The 20,816-nt window shown below is 40.0% G+C and overlaps 1 protein-coding gene across 4 annotated transcripts in view; it reads left to right on the top strand.

Moving 5' to 3' along the window:
* Positions 1-20,816, top strand: part of Dpyd (dihydropyrimidine dehydrogenase) — a 925,939-nt gene that overhangs the window by 613,044 nt on the left and 292,079 nt on the right. For all 4 annotated transcript variants that reach the window (XM_060392818.1, XM_060392819.1, XM_060392817.1 and 1 more), the window contains exon 15: positions 13,982-14,050. In XM_060392818.1, the coding sequence (XP_060248801.1) occupies positions 13,982-14,050 (69 nt within the window). The remainder of the gene's footprint in view (positions 1-13,981; positions 14,051-20,816) is intronic.

The following is a 20,816-nucleotide window of genomic DNA, read 5'->3' as shown; positions in this document are numbered from 1 at the left end:
GTACCAGAGCTAGTTATCACACTGAAGTGCTGAAGAGAGCTCTAACAAACATCCTGGCTGTATTTTGTGATGTCAGTGGTAACTGTGAGTATACCAGTTTTAAGCACATAGAGGATCAACACTAGGGGAACACATACTGAAAGGTGATCAAAAGGAGACAAAAAAGAGAGCCCAACACTTTGAAGACTGTATTGTTGCTATGTTTCTTTTGCTATGATAAAACACTGACCAAAAGCAATTCAAGGGATGAAAGGATTAATTTTAACTTGTACTTCCTCACCTATCATTGACAGAAGTAAGAGCAGAAAGACAAAGCAGGAGTCCAGAACAGGAGTTAAAGAAGGGACCATGGAGGAACACTTATCACTGTCTCTCTCCTCTTGTTCTCTTTGGGAGCTTTCTTAAACAACCCAGGGCCACCTGCCTAGGGAAGGTGCCATCCACAGTAGGCTGGACCATTACATACACTTTCTCACAGTTGTGGCCACATGCCAATTTGATGCAGATAATTCTTCAACTGAGGTTCCTCCTCCCTAGATGATTTTTGTAAACAAAAGCTAACTTGCACAGGAATACTCCTGGAATAGTCAATGTTGGCTTTTTTTTTTCTTTCCTTCTTAATAGAGGCCATTACTGATATTTATTTTTAATGGAAATCATGTCATTGTTTAAATTTTATTTTTTATTGTTTGTTTGTTGAGACAAATCACTCTATGCAGCCTTGACAAGCCTGTAATTTAGGATGTGGACCAGGCTGCTCCCAATGCCTGAGATCTTTCTGCCTCTCTTCCTCAGCCTCCTAATTTCTGGGATTACAGGCACCAACTATCAAGTCTAACTTATAAAACTTTTAAATATTGCTTTTCATGTTAGAAATAAGTGTATACAGAAACTAATTGTAGGTCCACCAAATAACAACAAAAGGTTGTCTTGAAGACAATTTCAAACTAAATAAAAAATAACCTATGCAGATATTGTTCTTCCTTATGATCACTAAACAAAGAATGAGCAAATACAGTATGACAAGTTTTAAATATCCTGGAGTCAATGTGTGCCTTTTAGGGAAACCGACCCAGTCTCACGCTCACTGTACTTGTACTAAGGGAGAAAGTGCACTCAAAATTTGAATGTGGCCAATTGACAGCTCAGTATCCATGTGGATCTCTGAATGAGGAGACCAAGATCTGCCTCTATTCATGAACTCAGTTGACTGCTCTCTGATTACTTGTCCCTGATGATGCAGCCTTGCCAGGCCACAGAGGAAAAGGATCCAGGCAGTCCTGATGAGACTTAACAAGCTATGGGCAGATGGCAATAGTGGAGAACTCCCCTTTCAGTTTACTAGGGGAAGGGGATGAGGTAAAGAGGGATGGAGCATGGGACTCATGGAGTTAAGGGAGGGGGTTTCAATCAGGATATATAATGAATAAATTGTGAATAAAAAATAAAAAATTAATAAAAAACTTAAATGTGTCTGTCAATTAATGTTTTATATATATACATACATACAGATTCTTGTAATTCTTATGTCCTGCTACTGTTCCCTACTCAATATAATCCCAGTGGAGTTAGGAATGATTTGGTGAAATGTCTTGACACAACCTAACTCAACTACATCTAATTTACAGCTGCTCACCTCTGTCATTTCATAACTTTTTTTTTAACCTATTACAACGTTTTGGCTATCTCGAAGACAAATCCTTGACTGGATTTCCAATGTAGTTCACTGTGCAGCTGCAGAATACAAAAGCATTATTGACAATGTGTTTCAAAGCCTAGACTTCAGGTTAGTGGGGATCAGTCAAGATAACCTGCTCATAACCAATGAATATGAAATCTCTTCTTCCCGTTAATTTCTATGAAATAAACTTTACCGTTCTTTGGGTTAAGTGAGACTTTAACAAAAATCATTGCATTTATCCCATGAAGTGTGATTGTTAAATTGAAAGTAACTGACCACTAATTTTGATTCTTAACTTTGAACTGTAAAGGATGGCAATGGAGGAAATCTAACTATTCTTTCATGGAGCGTAAGCGTCCACATATAGTTTTTAATCTTTGTGATTTATTTTAGGGAGAAAAGTATGAAAAGCTTACCAACAAATTGTTTCACCTGGTATTTTAGAATGATTTAAAATTTTAATAATTCATGAGATTTAAATGATTGCATAAGAAGTGTGTACTTCCTTGGATTACCTTTTTTAACTAAAAGAAAACTCAAAATTATGGAAAATGTAGCTTGAATGTGGACTTTCTCTTGTGCCATAGTCTCCTCACATAGCCTAGTATGGTGGTTTGAATGAAAATGACCCCCATAGGTTCATATGCAATGACACTATTAAGAGGTATGACCTTGTTTGAACAGGGGTGGCCTTATTGGAAGAAGCTTGTTACTGAAGTTTGTGTCTAAGGTTTCAAATACTCAAGCCAGTCCCAAAGGCTCTCTTCCTGCTGCCTGTTGATTAAAATGTAGAACTTTCAGCTAAATCTCCAGCATCATATCTACCTGTGTCTTCCTATGCTTCCTACCATGATGATAATGGACTAAACCTCTGAAATGATAAGTCAACTCCTTAAATACTATCCTTTAATCAAGTAATCCAATTAAAAAATGGGGTAAAGAGCTAAACAGAGAATTCTCAATAGAAGAATATCCAATGGCAGAGAAACACTTAAAGAAATGCTCAATGTCCTTAGTCGTCAGGGAAATGTAAATCAAAACAACCCTGATATTCCACTTCACAACCATCAGAATAGCTAATATCAAAAACTCAAAGGACAACACATTCTGGAGAAGATATGGAGAAAGGGGAACACTCCTCCTTTGCTGGTAGGAATGTAAACTTGTACAACCACTTTGGAAATCAATCTGGTGCTTTTTCAGACAACTAGGAATAGTGCTTCCTAAAGATCCAGCTATACCAGTCCTAGTCATATATCCAAAATATGCTCAACTATACAATAAGGACATTTGCTCAATCATGTTCAAAGCAAAATCCGGAAACAACCCAGATGTTCATCAACTGATGAATGGTTACAGAAATTGTGGTACATTTATACAATGGAATACTACTCAGCAATTAAAAAGAAGGAAATCATGAACTTTTCAGGCAAATGGTGGGAACTAGAAAAGATCATCCTGAGTGAGGTATCCCTGAAGCAGAAAGACAGACATGGTATATACTCACTTATAAGTGGATATTAGACATATCATATAGGATAAACATGTATACCTAAAGAAGCTAAGCAAGAAGGAGGACCCTGGGTAAGATGCTCAATCCTCATTCGGGAAGGTAAATGGGACAGATATTGGAAAAGGGAGAAAACAGGGAACAGGACTATCACAGAGAGCCTTTGAAAGATTCTACCCAGCAGAATATCGAAGCAGATGCTGAGACTCATCTCACAGTGGGCACAGTGCAGGGACTTTTATGAAAGAAGGGGAGATAGAAAGTCCTGGAGGGTGCAGGAGCTCCACAAGGAGAGCAACAGAACCAAAAAATCTGGGTCCAGGTGTCTTTTCTGAGTCTGCTACTTCAACCAAGACCCATTCATGGAGATAACCTAGAACCCCTGCACAGATGTAGCCCATGGCAGCTCAGTCTCCAACTGGGTTCCCTAGTAAGGGGAACAAGGGCTGTCTCTGACATGAACTCAGTGGCTGGCTCTTTGATCACCTACCCCTGAATAATGGTGGTGGAGGGCAGCCTTACCAGGTCACAAAAAAAGACAATGCAGCCAGTCCTGATAAGGCCTGATAGGCTAGGGTCAGATGGAAGGGGAGAAGGACCTCACCTATCAGTGGACTGGGAAAGGGTCATGGGAGGAAAAGAAGAAGAGAGGGCAGGATTGGAAGGGGATGAGAGAGGGGGCTACAGCTGGGATACAAAGTGAATCTATTTTTAAAAATTAAAAAAAATAAATTTATAAAAGATTGTGTAGTCATGATGTCTATTTAAAGCAACAGAGACTAACTAATACACCGAGGTTATCCTAAAACCCCAGATCCTTTTGCCTTAGACTCCTGAGTGCTAAAATTACAGGCTACTGCTATCATACCTAGCAGGAAAATTCTAGTTTAAAAGCATTGTCTACAAAGCACAATTCAGTAGAGATTGTTTTTTTTTTTTTCATAAAACACATCAAATTTTAATGACCAGTGCACTAGAAAGAGTCTTCATAAAATGGATCACCACTCTAAGGCAATCTATACAACCTGTATTTTGTGTTCAGCCATATAATCTGTGTCCTGACTTCGTATATCATCTTGTACTTTCATTTGTACTAGTTACTCTTTCTTTCCCAAAGTATGATCAACATTCAATAGTACCTTTGCCTTGAGACCTAGTAATTTTACCATAGTCTAGTAGATTTGTTCTCTTATTTTCTTAGATGTATATTTTATTTTTACCTTGCCCTCATAATTCTGAACCTCTTTCCCCTTTCTATTTACTCTTTTCAAGAAATCTTGCCTTCTATATCAGAAAGGAGACTTACCAACAATGACAGGTTCACCTTTTCACACTAAATCTATTAGCCTATCACAGCCATTTCTTTTCTCTCTGCCTCCTGCCCTGTTAACTTGAATAGGATGTCCTTGCCCCTCTGCAAGAACATGGCCTCCCATCACTCTTGATTCATTATTACCTCTCATCACCTTCATACTTTCTTCCAGATCATTCCACCAATATAAAACATATTAAAATGATTAAAAGAGACTTACGTTGGACTTCCTACACTATCTCCTTTGCCTCTTCACACCCTTCCTAAAATGAAGTACAAAATATTGTCTAGATTAGGCTGTCCTCTGGGCATGCCCATGAGGGGAGACCTACCGTCAGGGTGACACTGTTTTATCAGCTAGACCTTAGAATGGTTGAAACAGAGAGACAGAGCTACAGAGACAGGAGAGACTATCAATGAGAACATGCTCAGCACATGCATGCATCCATCGATTGCTCTCTACTAGCAAGTGTGGATGGGACTCAGCAGCTTCCATTTCCTGCCTCCTTAAATACGTTTCAGTGAGGGAATTTTAACCTGGAGTCCACAGCTCAATAAGCCCGTTCTCCCTTAAGTTGTGAGGAGACTTTATCACAGCAACAGGAACTGAAAGCAGGACATCCCAACAAAGCTCTGAGGGAGCATCTCCCTTCCTACATCTTCAAATTCTGTTTATTCAACCCATGCCAGTCTTAAGTCAGACCCTTGCTGTTCAGTAAAAACCATCACGTAAAGGTGACCAGAGATCTCTGTGTTATCAAATCCACTGGATACTTCTCTGTCCTTTTTTTTAATGAATTTATTTTTAATTAAATTTTTATTTTTTATCTTAATTATAGTTTATTCACTTTGTATCCCAGCTGTAGCCCCCTCTCTCATTCCCTCCAATCCCACCCTCCCTCCCTCATCTCCTCCCTGCCCCTCTCTAAGTCCACTGATAGGGGAGGTCCTCCTCCCCTTCCCTCTGACCCTGGCTTATCAGGTCTCACCAGGACCGGCTGCATTACCCTCTCTCGTTTGTTGTATGACAAAACTTTTCTTTGGGAAAGTATTGCATAAATCCATACTCGCTCCACACAGGAAGTACAGATGCCGCAGAAGTCCAACTTGGTAAACCACTGAGTTTTATTGGCTACTTAGAGGAGCAGGAATAACTCAAAGGTAGATGCATCACCAGAACCCACCACAGCAGGATGATTGTTCACAAAAGCTGGGAGCCTGGAACAGCTCAACAGCTTAGAGAGTATCCTTTCCAAGTGACTCAGCTGCTCTAAACCTCTTTCAGGAATTTCTGCTGGTTTCTGCTTCCCCAGAGACCTCGGGAAACTAGTCAGTTTCAGGTACTTTTGAAGCTATTTTGAGTTGTTCACCATCCTCCCAGCATCACAAAATGGTAAAATCTCCAGGAAACTGTTTTACAACATCTTTACATAAACTTTCATCAGAATTCCTCACACTGGGTCATACCTTGCATTTTGGAGAACTTCCTTCCATCCTGAAACTATATTCTCGTGTATCGTGAGGTGGGGCATTGGCCCTTTGTTTTCATTTACTTTATTCTATTTAGTTTCCAATCACCTTGCCAGTTGACTATGAATTCTATCATATATTAAAGTTCCCTTATCTTATAATTTGATCCTTAATCTCTTTGGTGGATTATCAGCACATGTACCAAGGGCACATCCGTAACTTCACTACTGCAATTCTTGCTGGAAACATCATATGGACCATATTAAAATTGAACCTTGTGTTTTCTTATTCCTCTCCCCACTAGGCTTTATTCTGTGTTTTTATATAATTTGTATTCTCAAATTCAGAGTTTAAAGTAGTAGTCTAGGAATCATTCTTAACATTACCCTTTCTTTGTCCCCTTGAATCTAAACACTCACCTGCCGTTTAGCATCTAGCGCGGAACCATCAACTTCTCTGCATTTCCATGGATACCACACCATCTCACCCAAACTGAAATTCATATTTTCACATCTCTTATCCTTATTTGTTTCCTTAGGAAAATGTCAGAAATGTATTTGATAGATGTAAGCGGGATTGCTTTATCACCATGCACAACTTCTTGATTACCTCTCCAAGGGGTCAGAGCTTCTAGAAGGACAGCTATTGGCTCCTTCTCATTTTTATTCCTACTGCTCTTGTCCTGTCTTGAAGATTTGGGGAATTTTGGTCTTTTGAACATTCTAAGTTCATTCCCCTTCAATCTTTAATACACCTTTCCCTTCTCAGAAGGCCAAATTTCACTCCCCATTCCATTCTTCAGAATAAAGGACCTTCTCATCTCTCAGGTCATAATACAGAGGGCCCTTGACTAACTGTCCATCTGTTATGACTGCGCTTTCCCTCATCCCCAGTGACTCTGCTACATTTTCTTTATTTTTGCACTCTTCACAGAAATCTAGAGCTGGTGGTTGCCTAGGTAGAAAAATGGGCGCATTTTATTACTTAAAGTGGCAAGGATTTTTTTTTTTTTTTTCGTGTTGCCATGTACTACTTCCAACAGTTAGTTGTACATAGTACATGCTTGGGAAATATTGGCTGAATATTGACTGAGTAAAGACTGTAAGCCAAAGCCTTAATCTCTTGACTTCTGTGTCTCGGCTATCAGCTGCCATGATGGAAGCTGAATTTGTGTGTTAGTAGCTTGTTACACATCGTTAGAACTTCCTACCAGAGTGTTTGTCATAAACTACAAGGTAGGGCCAAAGTTCATGTGCAGTGTTTGGCTCTTATATATCACCTCATTCAATAATGTTTTAAAATATGAACCATAAGAAGAGCGCTCAGGGAATGGCTTAAATTAAGTGAAGATTTGATTAGGAATATGTCTCAGTGAGTATTCATTTCTCGTAGCGTGGTATGATACTTCATCATGAGCAGTACCCATCAGTTTCACTGTTCTCATAGCAAGCAAAATAGCCTGTCCTCTTTTACTTGATTAAAAACTGAGTCAAGCAAAACACTAACGGACTTTTTAATCATCACAGAAAGATTAAATTATGCTCCATCTCCTTTCAAAGTGGATACCTTTTAGCTTGAATCTAGAAAAGCTCAGTTCTGTGTTAATGAAAGTTAAGATAATTTTACAGTCACTGTAATATCTATGAACTACTGTATGAACTGAACTTTTACAAACCATGCTTTGGTTTTAGATGTAGATATTTAGAATGATGAAACTAATTACGGTGCTTTATGAATCTGAATCCAGTGCGTTACTCCTGCCAAGTTAGGACCCTATTAACCTAGATAGCCCAGCCCTAATAATCCTGCTTTTAAATCATTTATGAAGTTATATTTTCTTTTAACTTGACTGTGAAAAAGAAACTTCTCATCAGATTTTCTCAAAAGTGGTAATACTTGTTTTACATACAGCACTTTTTAAAAGTCAAAGCATGTTCAGTGGGAAAGTAGTATTTATAAGTGCTTACGTGAAGACATGTTCTAGCAGGTGTCTGCAACATGGCCCTTTCTTTCATTCCTGGTTGTCTCTACTTTCTCACTTTCCTCTGGACACTCTGCCAACTCTAATAAAATATGCAAAAGAAGAACCAGGAGCTGGTGGATAAATGAGAGGTCAATGGTCACTAGAGACTATCAACACATTTACTGTCTAGTTGAAGGACTAATAACAACACTTTTGTGACTTTTGTGGTTCTGTATTGGTGTAACCAACCAATCACTGTGTTTATCCCAGCCTAGGATTCTTTCTTCTTGTTGAGGGGCAAGATAATAAAGCCTATTTAGAAAAGTTGCAGCTTGCCTACCTAGAAGGCTATAAAAGCTCATCCCAGTGAGAAGCTCACATGGGCTACATCCAGCCTCTGCACCCACAAAAAACCTGATAGTACTGCTGGCTCTCAACTTCCAGGACAATATTTTAAGGGATAATGATGCAATTGACACTTCCAGGAGTAAAACTGGTGACAAAAAGAATCTATTAATAAGCTTTCTTAGGAATTATTAAGTTATACAAAGTAAAATGTAGCTAAAAGGGGACAGCTTCCAGTATGACTAAAAGTAAATTTGTGTGTGTAAGGATCAGTATGGCCCAAGACCACCAAGACCAAGCCCTCAGCACAAAGATTTATTTGGCCCAAAGAGACAGAGGGTAAGGAATAAGAGAAAAAGACAGGAGACAGAGGATGAGGGAGAAGGAGAAGGTAATACTGGAGAGGGTAGAGAGGTATGTGTCTTGGGGTGTGCCTCTGGAGAGAGAGCAGGCAGGCGTGGCATGTAGGCAAATGGCAATGTATAAAGGCAAACGGGGAAAGCCTGTGTTAGTAGGAGGTGCTTAATTTTAATTGTGCATGCCAACTAGGTGAGCCAAAATGGGCTTTTGATTGCTAGACTTCAATAGTATGAGGCCTGGGCCTACACAGTCAGCCTCAGGAGGAGGAATTGGCCAAAGAAGGGATTGATGGCTAGCTTTAGGAATGCAATCTAAGCGTTTTTAACAAGGCAGAGGGAATCCAGGAAGGAGGGCAAGACCTGCCAAAGGCAGGTTCACCTCACTCAAGCTGGCCAGAGTCCCTTCAGTATACTGACCAGACGAGTTAGGAACTGTGAGAAAGAAAATTCTGTACCATAGTCGAAGTTGAGGGAAGTTGAGGGTTGCTGAGAAAGTTTCTGTTAGGGTTTACTCACCAAGATTGACCTCTAATTGGGCTTCATTCCAAAACAAAAGGAGACAAGCATGACTAACAACCTGCCGTTAGGTCCATCTCCATATCAAAGAACAGGCATTGGGAAGAGGGAGATCAAGGGGGACTGTGTAGGCCACAATCACAATCACATTAAGTCTTGATCTGCAGTTAAGTCACTTGCACTGTTATCAGGAAAAGTATAGTTCTACCAGGTGGGCGAGATGACCCTGGCTGACAACTATTTGAAAAGAACAACACTAGTGTAATTATGAAATAATTCTGAGCCAGGAGGTGACGTGACGTAGTGGTGCGCACCTTTAATCCCAGTGTTTGTTCGGCAAAGGCAGGAGGATCCTGGTACCTAGAACAAGTTCCGGGGCAGAGCTAGGGCTACACAGGGAAACCCTGTTTCAGAAAAGCCGAAAACAACCAGCAAAACAAAAATCAGGCAGTATCTTTGCTGTTTAAAGTATCTGCCTAAGTAGCTCCTGTTGAAGCCGTTGAAAAGTGGAGCTCGGACCTGGCAAACATGTAAGGATGACAGCCTTTGATCAGGGCATAAACCTAAGGGACATATAAGTTAATAGAATCTTCTTTTCATGTCCTCTTTGGACATTAGCCAGAGCCAGACACAGGCAGGGTGATTTCTCACTCGAAAAGCATATTAATTCCAGAACAGTATTTATTCGTCTTCGTCCAACCCTATTATAGTTCCTTTTGAGTCCAGAAACCTGTAGTGGACTTGATGACTTTGAGGAATCCTGACACAATCAATACAAACTTGAAGAAAATACAGTTTTATCCAAATTTAAAATGACACGCGGAGAAAAGCAGCTGTGTGAGTGCCCAGCCGAGAGGCCCAGCTGCCAGTGATTGGGCGGTGTATTTCTGGCCAGCCCTCTTCCTGAAGGAAGCCCCTATCCCTATCTTGTGTGCAAGATTGTCCTTGCTGTCTGTCCTAACCCTTCCCTGAGAGGGAATGGGAGAATATGATGGGTGTGCCTTGCTGTGGCTGCAGTGATGAAAGAACTTTGTACATACGTGGGGAAATCGCTTTGTTTAAAAGTAAATAAATAAAACTTTCAAAAAATCCAATCCATTGCCTGTCAGCTTTACCATAGCAGAGTTACCCGACTCTTTTTGGCTCTCAGACATTTTATCTGACCGTCTCTACTCATGCCTTCTGGCAGCATGCCCCGGGGATCTATCCTTGAGACTGATAGAGCAGGCTTTGCCATTGTGGTTTACTACTCCAAAGAAGACAATTGGAATGTCACCTGACTCCGTCCAAATGGGAGAATAAGGCTGTTCCTCCTCTTCTCCCTTCTCTGTCACACCCCTCATCCTTCTCCCCATTCCTTCTCCTCTTTCCTTCCTTGTGGCCTTATATACTTCTCCCTCCTCCTTTTATTCATTTCTCCTTCATTTTCTCCACCTCATAGCTCCTCTTTCTGTCACTCCTCATCTTCCCTTTTCCTTTTCTTCCTTCTGAGTCCTTCCCTACATTGTAGAGCCATATCAGGAGACATTAGGTCTTGCTCTAAATGATTTGTTGTTCTCTTTAGTATTCTTTCAGGGCCCTTTTTCTTGCTGGAGTGTAAGCAGGCATCTCTGAACAGGACTACTTGGAAAGGGAGACAGAACATTTGTCACTAAAGGGACCTGGTCTGGATAGAAACCCTTTGATGCTGGATAAAGATATTAGGAAAAAAAAAGGGGGTGTTCCCTTTACTTTGGGTCCCTACAGAAAATATCATGGGCAAAACGTTCTTTCGGAAACCCTTATTTCATCGGAGAAGAGCTGAATCATCACATATGCAATGCAGAGAGGGCATGCTAGATGCCCTCCTCTATTCATCATCTGCTTTTGATTCTATGCATTTACTTGTGTTAAGAATTTGTCCTAAACTGCTGGCCCTCTGCATTCTATAGCCCATTGTTCAACCTTTGTTTGACTAATGCTTCGTGATCGTCCCTGTCACCCACATTCATACATCATACCTCTTGCTACCGCCTCAGTGGCTGTATAGTTGTACCATCTTGTGTACCTTCATCTCTGATTGTATTTTCCCTTTACCAGAACTGATTTGTACCCTAAACTCAATTGTTCTTCACTTTGTCTTCTATAATAATTTGCTAATAGTTTTGCACCAACTTGTTGATTTTTATCTTCTTCTCTATCCCAAGATATCCACTTTTGCTTAATGTTTAAAAAAAAAAAAAAAGACCAGCTAATAAAGCAACTCCCTTCTCTTGAACATTTGTTGCTTTAATGCGTATATTCATTGAATTGTTTCTATATGCCAACCACTATATTGGTTATTGTTTATTAAATGATAGTGCCCAGATGATGTCTTTTAAGAGTGCAGGGATGGGTTTGTTTTCCCCCACCAATTAAACAAAAAACACAAACCAAATCACAATCACTACTTTCAGCCAAATTTTATCAAAAACACACACACCGTACAGCATAGCACAGAAAGAACCTCTTCACGGACAGGGTATCTGGAGCCAGTGTCCAAGTCCAAAAGGAGGGTCTGGGTCCTCATGTGTGACACAGAGGGTGAATACCCTTTCTTCCTCCAAATTGCCTGGTTTGGGCTATCCTGGGGGATTGAACTATTTGAAATAAGACAAGAAAAAAATATTTATTTGAGCCCTCAGACCAAAGGAGGTATGGCAGTATTTCTAAACCAGTGGTTCTCTGCCTTACTAATGCTGCAAATCTTTAATATGGTTTTTCATATTGTGGTCAGCCACTCATTGTAAGATTATTTTGTTGCTACTTTATAACTGTATTTAGCTAAAAGTTATGAATTGTAGAGTAAGTATCTGTCTGGTATATAGGATATGTGATACATGACCCCTAAAGGGATTGATCTAAATAATTCCTACTTTTTTTTTAACTTGGACAGAATAAAGAACCTGGAAATCCATCATCTTAAATGTTTAAGGAAGAAGACATTCATCTATGTAGTTTTTGTCCCTGATTGTCTGACTACCAGGGAATTGAATGATTTCTATGCTCCTTTAGGGTCAGATATGAGGGGAGGAGGACCTACCCTATCAGTGGAGTAGGGGATGAGCATAGGAGGAGATGAGGGAGGGGGCCACAGCATGGATACAAAGTGAATAAATCGTGAGAAATAATAATTTTATTTTAAAAAACGCTAATAAAAAAAACATAAAAAAACGTAGTTACTATGGTGTCTAGAGTCTACCAAAGGACTCACATTAACCCAGTTTCAAAGACAGCTTCTTTGTGGTTTTCAGAGCTCTCTCCAATGTGCTCTCAACTTCACATCTTTCCATCCATGATGAAAACATTCATTTGACTTTTGATGTATGTCCCTGTGATGTTAGACACATACAGAAAGAAGTGTGTGGTGGCAGCTCGGTGACCTCTAGCAGATTCTATCACTAGACCCCATGATTTCATGCACAGTATAAACTCCTGGTGCCTTCGTCTCATAGTCAGTGAAGGATGTAACACCCAAAACCAATTCCTAGCATTCCATGAGTATGTACATAAGAGCAGCAAGAGCTAGCAACTGAAATCATGGACAACTAGTAGCACCTCCGGGCCTGAGCCCCGATCTTCCTTGTAGTAGTGATATGGGCTTTACAGCTCAAGGCCTTTGGAATCAAGAGGGGAAAATGGGCATCAAAATGAGCAAAACAAGGTTGGAATTGTTAAATAAGTTCATAAAGCAAAATCCTTTCAAACAATGCCCACTGTAAAGCTAAATGTCTTAGCCAGTGACATTCTTGCTTTTATCTGTACCGTTGTTCATATTTTACTAATTAGGAAATCTACATCCTCATTCAGTGCACAACCTAAAGATGGGAGAATCCTGGCTTTGGCACAGATTCTAGTAACTACTGCCATATATACTCCATTGATGGATTAATGTAAGGCCGTATATAAATCATCAGCCTACCGAAATCCAATGCAATGTAAAGTCGTTTAATGTAATTTAAAACTATAATTCACAAGAAATATATGAAACTATTAAACATATTGTAATGTGCTATTATTGAAGGGAACATTACATTTTTTCTTTCCCTTACATTGAAATCTTTTTGCTGTGCTAAAAATTATAGTAATATGCATTTCAACAGCATTATAGAAATTAGACTTCTCTCTGACTTGCACACATTTACACACGAATTTGTGCAATTTCCACTACCACTTTCTGAGATGACAAAGTCAATATTATAATCCATGTTTGAGAAGTGAGAAAGCTGAGACTCAGAAAAAAGGCGGGCAGGAAAATTGTTCTTTGGTCAGTGAAGTGTTTGCCACTCAGGCCTAAGGAGAAGAGTTCAATCCCTAGAATTTACATAAGGTCCTACGAGTGGCAGCTAGGGTTTGGAACCTCAGTGTTGAGGATATAGAAACAGGAGAATGCATGGTGCCCACTGTCTAGCCAATCGAGTTAAATCGATGATATCCACACCGGTGACAAATGTTGTCTCCAGAAGAGAGAGGAAAAAAGAGAAATGGCCACTGAGAAACCCGCCCAAGATTCTCTGGCCTCTACAAGCGCCCCACAGTCATGCACCTACACACAGTTGCACATGCCTAGCTCCATACACATGTATGGGCACACCTGTGAACTCTCATGCAAAGCTGCAGGCACATGCACATACATGTTGAGATAGCTGCTCAAGCCGCCTCTTCTAGTGACATTTTCTTTTGCAGCAGAGTGAAGACTAATGTTTCTAATGGAGCTTGTCACTATAGTTATACGTGTAATGGGAATTAACATGTGTGCTAAGCAGTGAGGCCTCCTTAAACACACGTTCTCTTTTTCTCTGTGAAGATCCTGATCGCCAGCATTATGTGCAGCTACAACAAAAACGACTGGATGGAACTCTCCAAAATGGCAGAGGTAAGAACTTCTTTAGCTTGTATTTATCTTACTTCACAACTCTCTCGTTTTTATTAGTTTTAAGTAAAGAGCTGCCACACACAAAAAAAAAATTATACAGGAGAAGTGAAATTGAATTGAAAATGTAAGTTAAAACATTGCTATTATAATTTGTTTACCCGGTGTTTTCATTTAAATGATGGAAATGTAAATTTAAAAGGAATCTATTCTATAAAAGCAGTCCCTTGGATTTCACACGGTACCTGAAATCCCTTTATTCTCTGAATCCATATGCTCTGCATTTGCATATTAAGCAAACTGTATATTATGATGGATGCCATGATAAAATTTAATTCTACCTTTGAGAGTCTAACTTGATCTTGCCTTGCCTTTAGGCAAACTAGTTTGACAGTAAGAGAAGAGATTCTGAATATAAAAGCCCTGAATATTTAAAGTATAAAAGGTTCATTTAATACTGTTCTGGTTTGAATACCAACACATACCCAGTGCTGGGATGGGAGGCTGCTGAATGGCACGCTCACCACCAGCCATGCAGCCATATAAGCTAAACCTCGCACAAATGCAAACAACCAGCCACGTGCCACAGATTTCAAATGGAAAAATACGCTCTCAGAAAAATACAGTTAGGCAACTTAGGTGGGACGTTCCTGGCTAGGGCTCTTGAAAAGTTCTCAGCCACGCTGAAGACGCATGCTGAAGACCTGACATTACGAAACATCATAATCTTCTCCACGGTGTTCAAAAAATGTTGATTGTACATTTTATTTGGATACTTTTAAAATTCTGAAGGGAAAAAAAAATTACTTCTGGGACTTAGGGGGGTGAAATTAAACATGATCTGTAATTGGCTCCGTGATCTTCAGTGCTGGGTCTGCTTTATACATGTATTTACCTAATTGACCATGAAATTTTCCACAGAGCCCGTGCTTGGCATGAGCTTTGCCAATTTTAAGCTGACTATGATAAATGGCTTTATCATGCTGCGTGCCTCTCTGCTTTTCTGTAAGAATAAAATACTTTTAAAAATTATTCCCTTCAGTAATAGACATTAATTTTTAAGTGGGAGGGTTTACTTACAAAATTCAAAAGGCTGTAATAAGCATTTTAACAAATGTAGATGTTATCACCTTCTGCATTGTTCTTTAATTTCACTCGTATTTATTATTGTTTTCTAAATACTATATAACAAAGACAGAGAAAAGAGTCAGCTTTCTATTAGGTCACAAAATCTCATATCTCCATGGGAGAACAATATACATATCAAGAAGAACAAGCTATACATTCTGCAGGGAAACCAACATGATTCTCATAAATTTAGGCCTGGTCTAACTTTGCAGTTTGGCACAAAAAAAAAAAAAAAAAAAAAACCCATAGACCTTTGGATCACCTTGGAAGTAGGGCATCACCCAGCATCCGCCAGAAAGATTCCATAACACCTCATGTTATACACACCCAATAACACGTTAAATATAACATTTTACATATTTTTGATAATTTCATACATGTATGAAATGTGTTTTGTGTATATCCTCTTTCCACGAACTCAAGATCCTCCCTGACCCCATGCTCAGATCACCCTCCCAACTTCATATCCCCTTCTCCTTCACCATCTTTTTAATTTTTTACTTTATTTCATTTATTTTTTTTAAGAATCACTTTGGGTCTGTGAGGTAGTTTGGTGAGGAAAGGTGATTAGCATCAATTCTGATGACCTGAGTTCCATCCCAGCGACCCAGACGTACTAGGAGAGAACTGACTCTCTATTTGTCCTTTGACCTCCACACACAACACAGCATATTCATGCTCATATCCACACGCAAAATAGCTGTATTGAAAAGGAAAAAGAGAACCACTCACTGATTTTGATTTTATGAATCCATGGGTCAAAACATATAATCATACTATTGTTTTGCAGTGGAAGAATTCACAGTAAAATATATCAAAATATGGTTCCCATTCAAAGTCACTACACTGTCTAACATGAACAATTCTGTGTGGGTGGTATAAGGAATCTTGAACCATACCACTGTGCCAACAGTTTTGGGGGTAGCAAGTAGCTAGATGTTGCATGTGTGCATTTTTATAAAGTTTGTCCTTTAGGTGGGTTGGGTTTTTAATTGGAGTTGAGGAAATCTATCATCAGCCTTTACTCATCACCACTGCTAACAAAAAAGACACGTGTGACATCAAAATATCCACAGTTGTGAAAGATCAGTAGTTAAGGATGTGAGATTCTGGGTTTAAATTTGCACAAGGAGGAAGGGTAATGAAAGCCACTGGGTGGACTAAGAAATGCCAGGGGCCCTTAGTGAGGCACAGCTCTGCACGTGTCTGTGCAGGCATTTGTTTATCTGAGGACCCACCCTGAATGTTGGTGACACCTCAAGGTTAAGTAAAAAGGGGAGAGAGAGGAGAAAGCCAACTTAAAAGTTGCTTCTTTTCAGGTATTTGATGATAGCATTAAAACAAACAAACAAAGAAACAAAGCTGACACTGCTTTTCTTTGATTCACTGGTCCAGATTTTTGTTTTCTTATCTATGATAGACAATTAAGAGCACATGAATAGCTTTTAAAATGAACCTAGACACAGACATATTTGCCCATGCTTCTGGCATAGTAGGGTCACAACATTAGATATGTTTAAATTATACATTGAGTTGAAGCCAATGCAACCATCCCACGGACACTGTGTGTCCAGAGTGATGCATCATCCTCACTTGCTTGATGATTGTTTTTCTCTTGTAAATAAAACAAAACCTAAACGAACCCTTTTTTTAATTCTGCCTTAGAGGACTTACACTCAGAATACCTTCCAATACTTTATCCTCATCAGTCCTGCTTGTGTTGCCATGTTGTTTGAGACATCAGGGCAAAGAAGCAGTTTCCTGAGGCTTTTACAGCACGTCAAAACTTTTGGCAAACTAAGCAGTATGTTGCTCCGTTTAGTTATCTTGGTTTGAGATTTGCTCATAGAGGCTCTTAGTTTCCTGAGATATTGATTAGTTTTCCCCTTTTAATGCAAGGGAACATTTATTTATAAAGCACATTTATGAACTGTCAAATAGGCAGTCAAACAGAGGTACACAGGAGTCATCTTAGCCCACGGATGTGCACACAGCTTAAATGTATAATCAGAAACATGGAAAATTGAGCCATTACTGAAGGCTGCCAATATTAGATCTTAAGTAGATCTTGAATGCATTTTTAACACAACTAGAATCCATTTCTTTCTTAATGTGTATTAGCCTAGAAAATAGAGATTGAGTCATATTTAATGAGAAAAGACCTTGTTAAAAGATACAATCCCAAAGCAATAATTTATATCTATATAAAAGATGAGCTAGGGCAGAAAGGAAAGTGAATGTATAATGGTGCATTAGAGAGCCTGGACAGGCTTCCTGAGGAACCAGAGAAGATTTCTCAGGTGTAGGGTCAGGAAGAGCTGTGCAATATCATCCTATCATGGAAGTAGGAGAAGAGTAAGGGAAGAGCTGATCCTTCTTGCCTCTAGTCGCTCCTGGGGGAATCATAGAAACAGCGTGGACTTTGTGTTCTACCCTCTCAACAGTCAGACCCCATGGCCTGAAGTGTGATTCTTCATCTAAACCCAGATCTGGAATGAAAGGCCAGGGCTCCTTAATAAGACATGGTTCTTGATTGGAGTTCACTGTCCCCTGGAGTTCTTGTTTGGCCATGGACAGTGCAGGCTGTGGTTAGCTCTAAGTCTCATATAGGGGAAGACTGTGATAGATAACCCAGTAGATATGCTGACAGCCACAGAGACTGGAGCTGTCAGAGTGTTTGTGTCCGGAAGGTGAGCAAAACCATCAAATATAGGAAAATACACAGACTGGGTGTAGGCAATGTATCCATACTCCCCCAGCCAAGCTGATCTTCAACAACTTCATTGATCCAGAATTCCAATAGCTTTTCTAAATGTGTGTGTGTGTATGTGTGTATGCATATTAAGTGTTTTTGTACATGTGTGTGGATATGGACGTGGAGGCCATAGGTGGACACAGAGCATCCTTATCAGGTGTGTTCCATGTTACCTTTCGAGACAGTCTCCTACTGAACATGGAAGCCACTAGTCCGCTCAGACTGTCTGCCCCGTGAATACAAAGGATCTTCCTCAACCCACCTTCCAGTGCTGGGATTGCAGACACCCAGCATTTACTGCAGTTTGGGCTGCAAACCCAGGCCCTTATGCTTATACTGCAAACATTCTACCCGCCAAGCCATCTTTGCAGCTCTCAACACGTCCACAATTGTTACCTTGGCTATAAGAGCTACATGGCCTGTCCTTAGTCTGTCCCTCCCCTGGTTACTTTCAGTCAATTTTCTACACTTTTGTCCCCTCCCCAGCTGTCATTTATGTCTTAATACAATTTTATTTTTATAGATTATTTTACTTTATTTATTTGAGATGCCCAAATACTCTTGGCTCATCCAATGGAGTAGGGTAGGCCTAAGAAGAGAGCAACAAGAAAGAAAGAAAGAAAGAAAGAAAGAAAGAAAGAAAGAAAGAAAGAAAGAAAGAAAGAAAGAGAAAAGGAAAGGAGAAGAAAACCAAAACTTATTCTCCCTTCTTCAGAGGCCAGCAACTGTCTGAACATCCTCAGTTAGGGCGGGGCTCATGAACCCCTTCCCACTCCATACTGCATTGTCAGCTGACAACCACAGCTGCTGTGAATTCATGAACACAAATGTCCTGTCATGTCCAGAAGACACTCTTTCCCTCTGGTGCTCCTTGCCTCTGACTCTTACAATCTTTCTGCTTCCTCTTGTGTAATGATGCCCTAGCCTTTGGGAGGGGGTATAATACAGATGTCCCATTTGTGGTTGAGCACCCACATGGCTGTATCCTCTCCACACTGACCAGTCTACGGCACACACACACACACACACACACACACACACACACACACAAAGAAAACAAACAAACAAAAACCTTCTTTACATTTATGTCTTTTTAGCTGAATAATAGCAGTAGGTTCATGACTAAGGCTTGTGAGCTCTCTAACCATCGGTTTAGGTCTAGATTTGCAGCACCAGACATGCCTTTTTATCTGCTGGAGTAGGCCTTAAATCCTAGTGGAAAAGAGCTTTACCACATTTCTAATCTGGAGTTTAGCTATGCCTCCAGCGATGATGAATATTGTCCCACAGCCCACACCACCGCCATTTTCTTTTCCTTTTTTTAGGTGGAATAGATGCATTCTGGGCTGAGTAACTAAAGTTATTATGACTAGCTGGAGTCAGAATATTAGGCCAGTTTCAGCTTATTTGAACGTTTCTTTCTAACCTGGCAATTATAGCTTTTTCGAATGGTTGTGGCTGCTTAAAAATAGAAGTAGTCGCCCTGGAACTTGATGGTGTGAGCTCAGGGAACAGTAATAGTGAGAGGTGAAGTGAATGTTCTCCCTAGGCCCTGAGTGTCACCCAGAACTGTTTTGTCTCAAATTTTAAGGCCTAGATGTTCATTGCAAGCCTGTATTTAGGTGATAGGCACAGGTGTATACTATTTGAGAAATTTAAATAATGATCCCCAGATAAGACCATATTCCATAGGTGTTGAAGAATTTTGATTTGGACAGTAGTTTAGAAGCCATGGGGATGCTGAAAGGTTATGTTTTCTTAGTCCACCGCAGCATTCTTTGGCTGGGGAGCCAGTGACTTCTTTCTCTTTGTGTCTGCTAGATAACCTCACACCCATGACTGACAAGCTATGTTTGTACACATTGAGATATGAATAGAAATAGAATCAAATGGACAGGAAAACACCCCAGACTGTAGAAAGAAGTTCAAGCTCTGACTCTGTCACTACAAACTCTTTGATGCATAAGACATGTTCTCAATGACTTCCTGGTTGGTGACACTCACTATCACCAGGGGGTGCTCTAAGTGGCTTTTGATGGATGCATATTCTGTTCCCCTGGTACCAGATTCATAAGGGAACTGCATGCACATCCATAATGTGCTCTGACCTTCTTGCCCCTCCTACCTCCCTAACCGTGCCTTGCTTACTTCCCTGTTCCTGCTAGTCCCTTCTCTCTCTCATAAACTTTACAGCTACTGTCACATCATATATAAACACAATGTTTTTCACTGCAGCGGCGTAAAGTTTACAGACTACAAATGAAAGAAAACATGTGGCATTTGCACATTACTTAAGGAACAAATGATTTAGTAATAATTTACCCACTGATATAAATCACTGGGTAAGCCACAGGCTCTACATTCAAGATCCTGTGAGATGGGTCATTGGAATCTTTTATGTTTGGCTTATCAACTGTAAAAGGGACATGATGATGTGCCATAGCTTTTGGAGTTGTTTTAAAGCTGAAGTAAGATAAAGCAAAAGGTTTAGTGAAGTATCTTTGCATATGGAATGTACCCAATTAGCTTCAGCTAGCATTGTCTACCATGCTGATATATATATATATATATATATACATATGTGTGCACAAGTTCCTTCCAAAGATCTGATACTCCAAAGTGTCCTTGATTTGCTATCAATTGCTAAATAAACCTGTGTAAAGGAAATATCTTAAGTAACTAGGAGAAAGCACAAGTGTACTGTCATGTATAATTGTAATACACAATCTAAACTCGGTGCATCATTCCTGTACGGCAAGAACTTGAGACAGTCCCCGCTACTTGCACTTTACGTTTGTCCAGTTGCAGACTAGAAAGAGCAGCTGGCTCACCAAAGCCTCCTCAATCCTTTGCAGCAAACTCAGAGTGCAGTAGGCAGGGCATTCT

Source organism: Meriones unguiculatus, chromosome 10, assembly GCF_030254825.1.
Source record: "Meriones unguiculatus strain TT.TT164.6M chromosome 10, Bangor_MerUng_6.1, whole genome shotgun sequence".
Lineage (NCBI taxonomy): Eukaryota > Metazoa > Chordata > Mammalia > Rodentia > Muridae > Meriones > Meriones unguiculatus.
Note: the sequence above shows the minus strand (reverse complement) of the source record. Positions and strands in the feature narration are given on the sequence as shown.